General features: G+C 46.1%; 1 protein-coding gene across 4 annotated transcripts in view; it reads left to right on the forward strand.

Annotated features, from left to right (window-relative positions):
- LOC110534747 (sterol regulatory element-binding protein cleavage-activating protein) overlaps nucleotides 1-15970 on the forward strand; it is a 39444-nt gene that overhangs the window by 19229 nt on the left and 4245 nt on the right. For all 4 annotated transcript variants that reach the window (XM_036945756.2, XM_090196572.1, XM_036945754.2 and 1 more), the window contains exons 6-17: nucleotides 697-975; nucleotides 2929-3055; nucleotides 3935-4047; nucleotides 4676-4770; nucleotides 4948-5046; nucleotides 5362-5574; nucleotides 5894-6294; nucleotides 6479-6625; nucleotides 13661-13862; nucleotides 14008-14123; nucleotides 14432-14939; nucleotides 15198-15366. In XM_036945756.2, the coding sequence (XP_036801651.2) occupies nucleotides 697-975; nucleotides 2929-3055; nucleotides 3935-4047; nucleotides 4676-4770; nucleotides 4948-5046; nucleotides 5362-5574; nucleotides 5894-6294; nucleotides 6479-6625; nucleotides 13661-13862; nucleotides 14008-14123; nucleotides 14432-14939; nucleotides 15198-15366 (2469 nt within the window). The remainder of the gene's footprint in view (nucleotides 1-696; nucleotides 976-2928; nucleotides 3056-3934; nucleotides 4048-4675; nucleotides 4771-4947; nucleotides 5047-5361; nucleotides 5575-5893; nucleotides 6295-6478; nucleotides 6626-13660; nucleotides 13863-14007; nucleotides 14124-14431; nucleotides 14940-15197; nucleotides 15367-15970) is intronic.

Consider the following 15970-nt stretch of genomic DNA (forward strand, 5'->3'; position numbering starts at 1 on the left):
GTAGGCCTAAAGGTTTTTAGGCAAATTAACCCAATCAAAACAGAAAGCTCCTTGAAAGGGGGAATTTACCAGGCCTATTGGGCCAAAATATTTATGGCCTAATTTATCTCTATTATGGGATCAGATTTTTTTGTTTATAAATACTTTGCTACAATGACACAGTTAGTTATTTACAAACCTTGTTCCTTTCTTTTAGCATGTGGATGTAGTATACGGTCATGCTTTCGGGATACGTATCTTTTCAGATTCCACAATGATTCTCTAGTTGTAGACACTACATCAACAAACTCCTTCTCTTGCTCTTGGTCCTCATCTTTGTAAGTCAACTTGATTTTGCACCTGTGTGTTTTATCAGTTTCTTTATAAAAAAATATTTAGTGAACTCCGTGGCTGTAGCTAAAGCATGGGGCTATAGCAGCACACAAGTAGACTACAAATGCATGCTGGGATGGACATGCCCTGAGCTCCTGAAGTGAGCGCTACTTTTTTGGAGTGAAATTAGAGCGGGCAAGATGGCTGACGCTCCAGCCTTTTGGGAATCTCGCTCCGTGCTCCAGTCAAATTGGGCACGCTCCTCACTGCTCACATACTCTGGCCCCAACTAATGTCAGGCAGACTGGTAATGCTGTTATTGTTCAATGCTGTGTGCGTGTGCGTGTGCGTGTGTGTGTGTGTGTGTGTGTGTGTGTGTGTTAGACCTGCTGTTTGGCGTCCCGGTGAAACACACAGGGGTGAGTCTGTACAGCAGGAAGAGGGTGGTCACCTACACCATCACCATGGTCCTGGGCAGCTACGACGCCAGGTTCCTGTCTAGCCTGCGGGCACGTCTTCGCCAGCTGCACCCCTCTGTGAACTGCAGCCTGCGCGAGGACCACATGGTGCACGTGCACTTCAAGGAGGAGATAGGCATGGCCGAGCTCATCCCCCTGGTCACCACCTACATCATACTTTTCGCCTACATCTACTTCTCCACACGTAAGTCTCTGACTGGAGTCTGGGCGCCACGGGGGCATCTCAATAGTCTAAAGAGCTTCCCTTCATCTGCACTGATCTGAAAGAGTTGGCTTAGTTTCATTTAGTTAAAGATGCATCCTTCTTTCCATCCATTTTTCCTTGAAGTAATGTGTCTCATCACTAAAGCCGGGGGGGGGGGGGGGGAATTGGTTTCAAAAGAAATGCTGAAGTCGGATGTCTTGCTTTGTGGGCGTCTCGGATATTGTTCCCAGGTGCCCAGTCAAGGCCACAGAGCCAAGGTCCAGATTAGTGTGTGTGTGTGTGTGACTGAGTCCTAGCCAAGGCTGTTCCTGTCTCGTCCAGGGATAATCTCCTATACAGGAACACTGTAGCCCACCATAATAATCTACCATGATAAGACTCACCAATGTGTGCCAAAACCAACAATATGCTGGCATGCACACACATACACACACATGCAATATGTACTGTGCACAAACCTCATTTCAACTAAAAGCTGCATAGACAGCTTAGACAGAGTCCTATGCTAACCCTTTCCTCTCAGTGTATGTAGACTGTCTATGCTAACTCTTTCCTCCCAGTGTATGTAGACTGTCTATGCTAACTCTTTCCTCCCAGTGTGTGTAGCCTCTGTCTATGTTAACTCTTTCCTCCCAGTGTATGTAGCCTCTGTCTATGCTAACTCTTTCTTCCCAGTGTGTGTAGCCTCTTGTCTATGTTAACTCTTTCCTCCCAGTGTATGTAGCCTCTGTCTATGCTAACTTTTTCCTCCCAGTGTGTGTAGACTCTGTCTATGCTAACTCTTTCCTCTCAGTGTATGTAGACTGTCTATGCTAACTCTTTCCTCCCAGTGTGTGTAGCCTCTTGTCTATGTTAACTCTTTCCTCCCAGTGTGTGTAAACTCTGTCTATGTTAACTCTTTCCTCCCAATGTATGTAGCCTCTGTCTATGCTAACTCTTTCCTCCCAATGTATGTAGCCTCTGTCTATGCTAACTCTTTCCTCCCAGTGTGTGTAGACTCTGTCTATGTTAACTCTTTCCTCCCAGTGTATGTAGACTCTGTCTATGTTAACTCTTTCCTCCCAGTGTATGTAGCCTCTGTCTATGCTAACTCTTTCCTCCCAGTGTATGTAGCCTCTGTCTATGCTAACTCTTTCCTCCCAGTGTATGTAGCCTCTGTCTATGCTAACTCTTTCCTCCCAGTGTGTGTAGACTCTGTCTATGCTAACTCTTTCCTCCCAGTGTGTGTAGCCTCTTGTCTATGTTAACTCTTTCCTCACAGTGTGTGTAAACTCTGTCTATGCTAACTCTTTCCTCCCAATGTATGTAGCCTCTGTCTATGCTAACTCTTTCCTCCCAATGTATGTAGCCTCTGTCTATGCTAACTCTTTCCTCCCAGTGTGTGTAGACTCTGTCTATGTTAACTCTTTCCTCCCAGTGTATGTAGACTCTGTCTATGCTAACGCTTTCCTCCCAGTGTGTGTAGACTCTGTCTATGCTAACTCTTTCCTCCCAGTGTGTGTAGCCTCTGTCTATGCTAACTCTTTCCTCCCAGTGTGTGTAGAGTCTGTCTATGTTAACTCTTTCCTCCCAGTGTGTGTAGCCTCTGTCTATGTTAACTCTTTCCTCCCAGTGTGTGTAGACTCTGTCTATGCTAACTCTTTCCTCCCAGTGTGTGTACACTCTGTCTATGCTAACTCTTTCCTCCCAGTGTGTGTAGACTCTGTCTATGTTAACTCTTTCCTCCCAGTGTGTGTAGCCTCTGTCTATGCTAACTCTTTCCTCCCAGTGTGTGTAGACTCTGTCTATGCTAACTCTTTCCGCCCAGTGTGTGTAGCCTCTGTCTATGCTAACTCTTTCCTCCCAGTGTGTGTAGAGTCTGTCTATGTTAACTCTTTCCTCCCAGTGTGTGTAAACTCTGTCTATGCTAACTCTACTTCTTCCTCTCTCCAGGTAAGATTGACATGGTGAAGTCAAAATGGGGCTTGGCGCTGGCTGCCGTGGTAACAGTGCTCAGCTCTCTGCTTATGTCTGTGGGGCTCTGCACCCTGTTCGGCCTGACGCCCACACTCAATGGAGGGTAAGAAACACACACACACACACACACACACACACACACACACACACACACACACACACACACACACACACACACACACACACACACACACACACACACACACACACACACACACACTCTCTCTCTCTCTACATATATCCTAAAAGCCCCTGACCCTCTCCTGCTCATTGATCTGTATGGACTACTGTGGGACTGCAGACATTAATGTACAGTGAGTGACAGGGGACTGTGTTACCAAGGGCAACAGATGTGGACTCAAAGGGGAGGAGGGATTCTTAAGAGGGCGGGGATAGATATTGATGTGGCGTACCTGGCCAATCACACCCAGCTTATTGGAATGTAGAGGATGGCGTGACCATCTCACACCATCCAAATCTCACCAACCATCAATCAAGATTCCAGGGTCCACACGCACACAGACCTACATACCCACAGTCGTGCATATTGACACAATGGCCACACAATAAAACCTGTTGAAGTAATAACACGTGTGTTTGGTCTTTATCTTATGTGGCGTAGTTTTGTTACATACTGACCTCCAACCCTTATCTTCACGTGTAACGATAGCATATCTCTGGTTTACTGTCTGTCAAACCTTGTCTGTCTTCAATCGTCCCTTCTCTCTTTCATCATCTGTACTCTTGTCTACTAAATATCCCGTTTTCTATTTTTAACCTGTTTTTTATTTGTGCGACAATTTGACGACAATCAAATTGAAAAACCTGACCTCTCTCCCACCCTAACATCCAAACTTGCATTTATCACCTGATCCACGAATAAGCGCTCTGAGAGCACTGGTTACTCAAATGAGATTATGAAGTATTATTCACAACAGCTTTGTAATCATGTTGTCTCTGCTTGTGTCTCTCTCTCTGTCAGTGAGATCTTCCCATATCTGGTGGTGGTGATAGGGCTGGAGAACGTCCTGGTTCTCACCAAGTCTGTGGTGTCCACCCCTGTTGACTTGGAGGTCAAACTACGCATCGCTCAGGGTAAGGGCTGGTTCTTCTATCCTTGTGGGGACCTACAATCCCCAAAAGTCCCCACGAGGATGGTAAAAGCAAGGCAAATTCTCCCTTGTAGGGACATTTCCCATGAGGACAAAGGCTATTTTAAGGTTAGAATTAGTGCAAGGGGGCCTCCTGAGAGGCGCAGCGGTTTAACCTCTCTAGGCTAGATGGGACGGACATCCAGTGAAAGTGCAGGGCGCCAAATTCAAACTACAGAATTGTAAATATTTAACATTCTTGATAATACACACGCAATATGTCAAAATAAAGCTTAACTAGAAAAACCTAGAAAAACTACAATTTCCGGGTCATTTTTCGACCCATGCATCCGGCCCGTCACAAGCGACACCTTGTGACGGGCCTGGTGCATGCACGCTGACTTCGGTCGCCAGCTACCAATTGGATATCACAAAATTGTGGAGAAAAAGGGGTTAAAAAGTACCATGAAAAACTAATTTGTGTAAGGAGTTATGGTTTAGGGTTATGGTAAGTTTTAGGGATAGGGAAAATAGGATTTGATTTTAGGTCCCCACGAGGATATAAGAACAAAATGTGTGTGTGCGTGAAATCCAAGCATTTGTTAATGTGGTATTGTGTTGTCCCTCTCCAGGCCTTAGTAATGAGAGCTGGTCTATCATGAAGAACATGGCCACAGAGCTGTGCATCATCCTCATAGGATATTTCACCCTGGTGCCCGCTATCCAGGTAACACACACACACCAATCTATCACACACTGGCGCATGAACACAGGTACACGCACACTTTCATTCACATAGACAGAGTAGATCGTACTGCCACACAACATGCACACACACACTTCTACTGTGCATGGCCTGATGTTTATTTCTGATGTGGCCTGATGTTTATTTCTGTGTTTCCAGGAGTTCTGTCTGTTTGCTGTGGTGGGGCTGGTGTCTGACTTCTTCCTTCAGATGTTTTTCTTCACCACAGTTCTTTCCATTGACATCCGACGCATGGAGGTGAACACACACACACACTGTCAACAGTGCTTTCCTTTGTAATTTACAGCATGGAGGTGAGGTCATAGACACACACACACACACATTTGCCATGTGATGGTGAGGTCTCTTGATCCATGAGTCATTTCCTCAGTCTATAGTGCTCAGTAAAATATTGACAGTCTCTCTTTATCCACCTTGTTCCTCTGTTACAGTCATAGATGCATGCATACTCTAACACTAATCCATACACATGTACCATACACATGTACTCTCATACATGTTACACTCTCCCACATACCCGCGCAGCCTAAAACTGTCCTCTCACACACACAGTTGGCCGATCTGAACCGCCGTCTACCGGCCGAGGCGGGTATGCCCCCTCCCAAACCGGGCCCCCTGCGCCCTCGGGAGGCGCCTCCTCCCCCACGGCCCTCGCCCTACACCATCACCCTGCAGACGCCCGCCTTCAGGAACCTGCGTCTGCCCAAGAGGCTCCGTGTGGTCTACTTCCTGGCCCGCACACGTCTGGCCCAGCGCTTCATCATGGTGAGACTGGCTAGAGGCACTTCCTGAAAAGACAGTTTAAGTTAGGGTTGCACGATTATTTTGCTAAATGCACAGGCTTTTCAGAAATTAGGATTGGAAGATTCCTGATTTTTTTCCTGCTTATTCCCATCTGATTCTGGGAATCTTCCCAACTGGATTTTCTGGGAATTTGGGGAAAGTTACCGGAATCTTCCGACCCCAGTTTCACATAGTCCAGTGTTAACAAATGCTTCTGTGAAAGGAGGGCGAGTTTACAGTACTTCCTTGAAGTAGTTCCCTGTATGCATTGACATGTCCCTCTATCCCTGTATTATTGTAGGTGGGTACAGTGATCTGGATTGGCATCCTGGCCTACACGGACCCCGCTGGCCTCCGTACCTACCTGGCAGCCCAGGTGTCTGAACAGAGCCCCCTGGGGGAGGGCGGGGCCGGGGGTCTGCCCCCCCACCTGGAAGTAGCCTCGGTCTTCCCTGGACCAGGAGGGGACCCCGCCAGCACCCTCAGTGTCCTCCCTGCCCCCGCTGAACCCACCCCACTTCCAGAGAACCAGTCCCAGGGTCACCACGGGGCCCCCAGGGAAGGAGTACCCCACCAGGCCCAGGCCCCACCCCTGGTGCCCCAGATCAGCTGGGGGGCGGAGGATGAGGAGGGCTGGAGGAGGCTGTCTTTCAGACACTGGCCCTCGCTCTTCAGCTACTATAATATTACTCTGGCCAAGAGGTAGGTCAGGGGAGTTGGAATGAGTTACTGGGTGTGTTTATTGGGTGTGAGTGCACGCGTATGTGCATAGTGTTTGTGCCACTGTTGACCCTACTTACCATGCTTTTGGGTTATGGAAGGGAAGAAAGGTCGAATTCATTGATTAATGTAGGGAATGTCATTTTGTTACCTTTCTGTCCCACAGATACATCAGCATCCTGCCTGTCATTCCCGTCACGCTTCACCTGAGCCCCCGGGAGGCCATCGAGACGCGTCACCCCCAGGACACACGCCACCCCCCGCCGCCCAGCCTCAAAACTAACGACCTACCCGCAGACCTCACGCTCTACAAGTCAGTACCGACACACTCTCACACACACCAACCTCCATTTCCAACGCCTTCAAACTACAGATTGACTAACATTCCCCCTACTACAATCCATTCACTTCATGTGTTTCACACACACACACACGCACACACACACCCATGCACAGTGCACACCACTTCAAAGTCCATGCTAATGCTCTTGTGCAGGGGAAAGATCAATGTTATAGTGAACGATTATGGTGTCAAGGCCAAGAGATTCAGTGATAATCCACACAGTCCAAACCCACATCTCATACAGAATATGTTTGCATTTGTCCCGCGTAGGGTTGCAAAATTCCGGAAACTTTCAATAAATTCAATGGTTTTCCCCAAATCCTGGTTGGAAGAATCTCGGAATCAGGAAGGAGTAAGCAGGAAATCCGGAACTGTCCAACCAGGATTTGCAACGCTAGTCCCACACCTCTCTTTTCTTCCTCTTTCTAACCTTGTAAACGAAACACAGCCAAACAGTCTGTCACTGTGTCAATGGTTATCTCAAAAACGGTAGGAAGAAAGAGAAAATTGTTTTTTCTCTTATCTCTATAGTTGAGTTGACTGGATATTGGGCGAGGTTCGTTTTGCATCGGTGCCCCCACCCACCCAGGGCACAGGGCCATGCAAAATGAACCCCCTCACTGACTCACAGACTTTGTTCCTGTCTACCGTCTCATCTGATTGGCTGTCAGGTTACTCGTAAGATGTCCGTGGGTTGACGATGTCATGGTGGAGTGGATGATGTTTGGTGTGGTTTTGGGACCGAGTGAAACAGTCTCTCAACTGTGTTTTCCCTAGTTCTATTTTGTTGGTAGTAGGGGGCAAAGGTTCCTCAAAGCAACAGGCAGTACTGCCAACGTTAATGTTTCTATTAGAACAAACAGAATTGGGCAGATGGGGTGCTGTGTTGCTTAAGACCACCAGTGTTTTTCCTGCAGTATACTACGTCCTTGACCAATAGCATATTAAAATGGATCCAACATTGGAACTGTATCCACTGTGATGTGTAACGCCAGGGAGGTTTTTCATTTGAAGTGGAAGGTTTGAATCATATTCATCAGGTCATGGTCATCTGTGAAACCCAGATCAGTGTTCACGGTTCATATCTGAGATAAAGGCCACAGTGGTGAAGTTCATCTCTGGAACACAGGCCAGGCACAGATGGAGATTTATCTATTAGAATCTTTGGGTCAAGTCAAGGTGGAGGGGCCTGGATGGTTCTCCCAGAATAAAGTAGAATCTATCGTATCTCTATGGTTTTCCAATCAAGGACAGAATCCTTTGAAACTCTTGCTTTTATTTGATTTAACCTTTATTTAACTAAGCAAGTCAGTTAATTAAGAACAAATTCAGACAACCCCTGTGGGTAGAGAAAGCTTGTTAGACACTAAGAAAGCTTTGTTGTAGAGCATTTAACACAAAATCAAGGGAGGGGCCAGCTGAGTATAAGACTGTATCATCTGCATGTAAATGGATGAGAGAGCTTCCAACTGCCTGAGTTATGTTGTTGATGTAAATTGAGAAGAGCGTGGGCCTAGGATTGAGCCTTGGGGCACTCCCTTGGTGACAGGCAGTGGCTGAGACAGCAGATGTTCTGACTTTATACACTGCACTCTTTGAGAGAGGTAGTTAGCAAACCAGGCCAAAGACCCCTCAGAGACACCAATACTCCTTAGCTGGCCCACAAGAATGGAATGGTCTACCATAAAAAAAAGATTTGGCCAAGTCAATAAAAATAGCAGCACACTATTTCTTAGAATCAAGGGCAATGGTGACAACATTGAGGACCTTTAAGGTTGCAGTGACACATCCATAATCTGAGCGGGAACCAGATTGCATACTAGAGATAATACTATAGCTATCAAGAAAGCCAGTCAGTTGATTATTGACAAGGTTTTTTTTTAACAGGGGAAAATAGAAATAGGCCTATAACAGTTAGGATCAGCTTGATCTCCCCTTTAAATAAAGGATGAGCTGTGGCTGCCTTCCAAGCAGTGGGAACCTCCCCAGAAAGGAGAGACTGGTTAAAGAGGTTGGAGATAGGCTTTGCGATGATAGGGGCAGCATCCTTAACCTGTCTAGGACTGGGGTTCCGCCCCGCAACAGCCAGTGAAAGTGCAGGGTGCCAAATTCAAAACAACAAAAATGTCATAACTAAAATTCCTTAAGCATACAAGTATTTTACACCATTTGAAAGATAAAATTCTCGTTAATCCAGCCACAGTGTCTGATTTCAAAAAAGATTTACAGCGAAAGCACCACAAACGATTATGTTAGGTCACCACCAAGCCACAGAAAAACACAGCCATTTTTTCCAGCCAAAGAGAGGAGTCACAAAAAGCAGAAATAGAGATAAAATGAATCACTAACCTTTGATGATCTTCATCAGATGACATTCATAGGACTTCATGTTACACAATACATGTATGGTTTGTTTGATAAAGTTCATATTTATAAAAAAAATCTATTTACATTGGCGCGTTACGTTCAGTAGTTCTAAAACATGCGGTGATATTGCAGAGAGCCACATCAATTTACAGAAATACTCATAATAAACATTGATAAAGATACAACTATTATACATGGAACATTAGATACACTTCTCCTTAATGCAACCACTGTGTCAGATTTCAAAAAATCTTTACGGAGAAAGCAAACCATGCGATAATCTGAGTACACCCTTTAGACTACAAAGCAGCCAAAAAGATAGCTGCCATATTGGGTAGTCAACATTACTCAGAAATAGCATTTTAAATATTCACTTACCTTTGATGATCTTCATCAGAATGCACTCCCAGGAATCCCAGTTGCACCATAAATGTTTTGATTTGTTCGATAATGTCCAGTGAGCTGTAATCAATGAATAGCATTCTCACATAGATGTTCCTTTTGTCCAGGTGGGAAAGGGCAGTTATGTCCAAATATTATATTTTATATTAATATTTTAACAAAAAGTTTAAAAAGTTCCGTTACAGCCCGTAGAAACATGCCAAACTAAGTATGGAACCAGTCTTTAGGATGTTTTTAACATAAAACTTCATTAATGTTCCAACCAGACAATTCCTTTGTCTTTACAAATGAAGTGAAACTTAGCTACCTTTCACGTGAGCGTGCCAGACCGAAGCTATGGCACTCTGCCAGACCACTCACTCAAAGAGCCCTTATGAGCCCCTCCTTTAGAGTAGAATCGTCAAAACAGGTTTTAAATACTGTTGACATCTAGTGGAAGCCTTGGGAAGTGAAACATAACTAATATCACCCTACAAACCTCAGATTTCCCACTTCCTGGTTGGATCTTTCTCAGATTTTCGCCTGCCATATGAGTTTTGTTATACTCACAGACATCATTCAAACAGTTTTAGAAACTTCAGAGTGTTTTCTATCCAATAATAACAATAATATGCATATATTAGCATCTGGGACAGAGTAGGAGGCAGTTCACTCTGGGCATGCTATTCATCCAAAAGTGAAAATGCTGCCCCCTATCCCAAAAAGGTTAACAATACCACTGAAAATTAAATAAAAATAATAAGTTCCAACAGAGGGGATCAGTCTGATTCTATACCATTTTACAAAGACCAATTAATTTTTTTATTTTATTTATTTAACCAGGTAGGCAAGTTGAGAACAAGTTCTCATTTACAATTGCGACCTGGCCAAGATAAAGCAAAGCAGTTCGACACATACAACGACACAGAGTTACACATGGAGTAAAACAAACATACAGTCAATAATACAGTATAAACAAGTCTATATACGATGTGAGCAAATGAGGTGAGATAAGGGAGGTAAAGGCAAAAAAAGGCCATGGTGGCAAAGTAAATACAATATAGCAAGTAAAACACTGGAATGGTAGATTTGCAATGGAAGAATGTGCAAAGTAGAAATAAAAATAATGGGGTGCAAAGGAGCTAAATAAATAAATAATTTAAATACTGAAGGGAAAGAGGTAGTTGTTTGGGCAAAATTATAGGTGGGCTATATACAGGTGCAGTAATCTGTGAGCTGCTCTGACAGTTTGTGCTTAAAGCTAGTGAGGGAGATAAGTGTTTCCAGTTTCAGAGATTTTTGTAGTTCGTTCCAGTCATTGGCAGCAGAGAACTGGAAGGAGAGGCGGCCAAAGAAATAATTGGTTTTGGGTTGACTAGAGAGATATACCTGCTGGAGCGTGTGCTACAGGTGGGAGATGCTATGGTGACCAGTGAGCTGAGATAAGGGGGGAGTTTACCTAGCAGGGTCTTGTAGATGACATGGAGCCAGTGGGTTTGGCGACGAGTATGAAGCAAGGGCCAGCCAACGAAAGTGTACAGGTCGCAATGGTGGGTAGTATATGGGGCTTTGGTGACAAAACGGATTGCATTGTGATAGACTGCATCCAATTTGTTGAGTAGGGTATAGGAGGCTATTTTGTAAATGACATCGCCAAAGTCGAGGATTGGTAGGATGGTCAGTTTTACAAGGGTATGTTTGGCAGCATGAGTGAAGGATGCTTTGTTGCGAAATAGGAAGCCAATTCTAGATTTAACTTTGGATTGGAGATGTTTGATATGGGTCTGGAAGGAGAGTTTATAGTCTAACCAGACACCTAAGTATTTGTAGTTGTCCACGTATTCTAAGTCAGAGCCGTCCAGAGTAGTGATGTTGGACAGGCGGGCAGGTGCAGGTAGCGATCGGTTGAAGAGCATGCATTTAGTTTTACTTGTATTTAAGAGCAATTGGAGGCCATGGAAGGAGAGTTGTATGGCATTGAAGCTTGCCTGGAGGGTTGTTAACACAGTGTCCAAAGAAGGGCCAGAAGTATACAGATTGGTGTCGTCTGCGTAGAGGTGGATCAGAGACTCACCAGCAGCAAGAGCGACCTCATTGATGTATACAGAGAAGAGAGTCGGTCCAAGAATTGAACCCTGTGGCACCCCCATAGAGACTGCCAAAGGTCCGGACAGCAGACCCTTCGATTTGACACACTGAACTCTATCAGAGAAGTAGTTGGTGAACCAGGCGAGGCAATCATTTGAGAAACCAAGGCTTGCTCATTAAAGGAAGGCTTGCTCATTAAAGTTTTTTAGCGTCTATGACAAATCAGGACAGGTCGTTTCACTGAGCAGCCATTACGAACACAGGCTGTAAAACAGTGATCACTAAGGTCATTACAGAAAACACCAGACTGACACCATCAGGATTATTTGGAGAGTAGCCTTTGGGTGTTTGGAGTCATCCCTTGTGGGATTGGTGATAATTTGAGAAAGATTTACAGTCCCATTGCTTTTGGACTTGGTCAGGTGGTTTAAGCATGTCCCAGTTTACGTCACCTTGCAGGACAAATTCAGACTTAGTGTAACACGGAACCCAAACCGGCTGCGCGCGTGCGCCATCGTGCATACATTTATTTTGTCCCCCCACACCAAAACGTGATCACAACACGCAGGTTAAAATATCAAAGCAAACTCTGAACCAATTACATTAATTTGGGGACAGGTCAAAAAGCATTAATCATGTATGGCAATTTAGCTAGCTAGCTTTCACGTGCTAGCTAATTTGTCCTATTTAGCTAGCTTGCTGTTGCTAGCTAATTTGTCCTGGGATATAAACATTGAGTTGTTATTTTACCTGAAATGGACAAGGTCCTTTACTCCGACAATTAATCCACACATAAAACGGTCAACCATATCGTTTCTAGTCATCTCTCCTCCTTCCAGGCCTTTTCATCTTTGAACTTATATGGTAAACTTTCATAGTGTTACCACGATGACCGGCAAAACAGTTCGTCTTTCAATCACCCACGTGCATATAACCAATGAGGCGATGGCACGTGGGTACCTGCTTCTATAAACCAATGAGGAGATGGGAGAGGCAGGACTTGCAGTGCGATCTGAGTCAGCAATAGAAAGGAGTCCTATTTTATCCCTTGGCATCGCAGACGCTTGTTGGCGCTCGCGAGCAGTGTGGGTGCAATAATAGAATAACATGGATTGCTACATTTCTTTTTCAATGTTCGCGCACGCGATGTGTCCGGTCTGGATGTAAGGGGCCATGTAAGGTGCTGATGGAGGACGATAGCACCCAGCAACAGTCAGCAAAGAGCTATTTGAACATTTAATGCTTAAAACCAGCAAATCATATTGTTTGGGGACAGACTTCGTAGAGGCAACCGTCAGAGACAACCATCAGAAAATCTCCCTCAGCCTGTTTTATAATAATCATAAACAAATAAACTGGTTGCCAATCAATGTTACACACTATTTTATTATGTTAGGCCTGTGGTGGTTATGGAATTACATTAGTATGATCATTTTCTAACATCATTTCAAGCCTCAAATGGAAAGGCTGCTTTCTGTTGTAGTGTGAATGGAAGTGCAAACATAAGGTGAGGAAAAACAACCATTTTGTTCCTGGCTCTTAACGGTTTACATTTGCATACTTCCACTGAAGTGGTGTGGTTGGCTTGAACATGTGCTATGTGCATTCAGTTTGTGCACACCACATGGGTATAACCTTTCCCTAAGGGGACAATAAAGTCAGTATATACACGCTGACTCCATGCATGAGCATGTGTGAGAGAGGACGTGTGCTGGACCAATCAGACTCTGCCGTGGTTTCAGGACTGGTATTGCACGTCGAGCTGGTCACACCAGTGCGGCATGGCAGTGACTCATTCTACACGACAGGTTCTTTTTAGGCTTCTGCCTTTGCAACCGTCTCCACTAGAGGGACACACTGGGCCCATTACATACGGCTCTGCTTTCCAGGCTTTCCTCATGGGGGGACAATAAACAGTTGGTCATGTTATGGAATGTCATTCTGACGAGCTGAGGATTTACGTCGGTAAGCCATTGCGTAGTTCACACCTCTCTCAAGGTTCAAGTGTTTCCGTTGTAAGATGCTCTGTGCGGGCCATGAGATGACTTGGTCTCCCCGTCATTGGTACTCTCTCTCTAACTCGCTATCTCTCAATGCAATCCAAACCAGCTTTATTGGCATGTATGGAGAAGGCAGCAAACAGGTTATTAACCCCCTCTCTCTCTCTAGGGTAGCAGCTCTGGGCCTGGCGGCAGGGGTTCTGCTGGTGCTGCTGCTCTTCTGTCTCTACCGGGTCCTCTGTCCCCGCAACTACGGCCAGAACGGAGTGGCCCATGGACGCCGTCGCCGCGGTGACCTGCCCTGCGACGACTACGGCTACTCGCCACCCATCAGCGAGATCTCCCCCCTGCTGCTGCGTGGACACAGCATGGTGAGAGACTGGGCACACACACACACACACACACACACACACACATACCATTGTTCATTTACATGAATATTTACAAGTAATCCCTCCTCTCTCTCTTCCTTCCTCTCTCTGTTTCTCTTTCTTTCATTCACCCCCCCCCCCCCAGGATATAGAGTGTCTGGCGAGTGATGGCATGCTGTTGGCCAGTTGTTGTCTGGCAGGACAGATCCGTGTGTGGGACGCTCAGACTGGAGACTGCCTCACTGTCATTCCTAAACATGGGTAAGACACGCACACGTGCCATGTACACAAGGTCACCTTGGGCAATACAGGATTACATACACACACCTATGGACAGTTCATGCTTGTATTCATGCATAATGTTTATATTTTTGGGCCTGGCACCATCCACCTCTTCGGAGTACAACTTGTATTATTTTAATAATAAATGTAGAATATTAACTTCTTGTCTGTGTTCACCCTTCTTCCCATTCCCATGTCCTTTATTTCTTCCAACATAGTCTTCCCCCCTGTTCTCCTATATGCATATCCAGCCTCCTTCCCTGAACACTAAACTGTCTCTCTGTCAGGTTGCGGCGGAGTAGTAGCAGTGGCGGCTGGGAACAACGGGATGGCTGGGACACCGTGGGTGTGGCCGAACCTGAGAATCTGGGAGGCGGGACAGAACCAGGGGGTGGGGTTTTCGATGAGGATGAGGGCTACCCCCTCAGGCGGCGGACCACCCCACGCCCGGCCCTCTTTGAGGACCAACCCGACCTCACCCCCCTCATCGACACCAACTTCGACTCCCAGCCCTCCTCCCACCTCCTCCTCACCCCGCCCAGGGATGGCTTTGACTTCGGGGGGCTGGTGGAGAGAGCCTACCTAGAGCACGAGCCTCCCTCGCCGGGCCTCACTGCCTCCTACACCTCCCCCTCCCCCCCATCGGGACCCCCTCCCCAGAGGAGACGCAGCCTGGGGTACATCCAGCCCCCTGTTCCACAGGGCCAGGGAACCCCGGACTGGGAAAGCGCCGTGTGGGCCATGGAGCTTCGGGGGAACCTCATTGCTGCTGGGAGGAGCAGTGGCAAACTGGAGGTGAGACCCAATCCCAAATCAACCCTCGCCCCTACCCCGTCACTAGACACTTTATGATGCTCCCTTGTAGAACAGAAAGAAGGAACGGGATGGGTGCAGAGAGAATGTATGAGATGAGAAGCGGAAAGAGAGGAGTTAGTCATAATGAGAAAGCAGGAAACAATATTTGCAAGAGGAGAGAGAGTCAGAGTAGGAGAAATTGGCAAAGGGAAAGTGAGAAAAAGCCAGGGCAAGTGTACTAATGTGTTATGTGGTTAGCTGTGGGATGCAGTGGAGGGCTCGTTACGCTGCAGTAATGAAGACGGCGTCTCGGGGATCACGGCCCTGGCCTTCCTCAACAACAGGATCGTGGCGGCCAGACTCGACGGCTCTCTAGACTTCTTCACTGTCGACATCAACAAGCCTCTGGGCTTACTGCAGTACAGAGGTGAGCTTCACACACACTGTCAAACGACCCAATGATGTCAATATACACCGAGTGCACAAAACATTAGGAACCTGCTTTTTCCTTGACATAGACTGACCAGGTGAATCCAGGGGAAAGCTATGATCCCTCATTGATGTCACTTGTTAAATCCACTTCAATCAGTGCAGCTGAAGGGGAGGAGACAGGTTAAAGAAGGATTTTTAAGCCGTGAGACAATTGAGACATGGATTGTGTGTGCGTGCCATTCAGAGGGTGAATGGGCAAGACAAAATATTGCAAAAGTGCATTTGAACGGAGTATGGTAGTAGGTGCCAGGTGCACCGGTTTGAGTCAAGAACTGCAACGCTGCCGGGTTTTTCACGCTTAACAGTTTCCTGTGTGTATCAAGAATGGTCCACCACCCAAAGGACATCCAGCCAACATGACACAACTGTGTGAAGCATTAGTCAACATGGGCCAGCATCCCTGTGGAACACTTTCGACACCTTGTAGAGTCCATGCCCGGACGAGTTGAGGCTGTTTTGAGGGCAGAAGGGAGTGCAACTCAATATTAGGAAGGTGTTCATAATGTCTTGTACACTCAGTGTATGTCTAATATGCTTGG

The sequence above is a fragment of the Oncorhynchus mykiss genome, chromosome 2 (assembly GCF_057628025.1).
Source record: "Oncorhynchus mykiss isolate SJ-2025 chromosome 2, ASM5762802v1, whole genome shotgun sequence".
NCBI classification, from domain to species: Eukaryota; Metazoa; Chordata; class Actinopteri; order Salmoniformes; family Salmonidae; genus Oncorhynchus; species Oncorhynchus mykiss.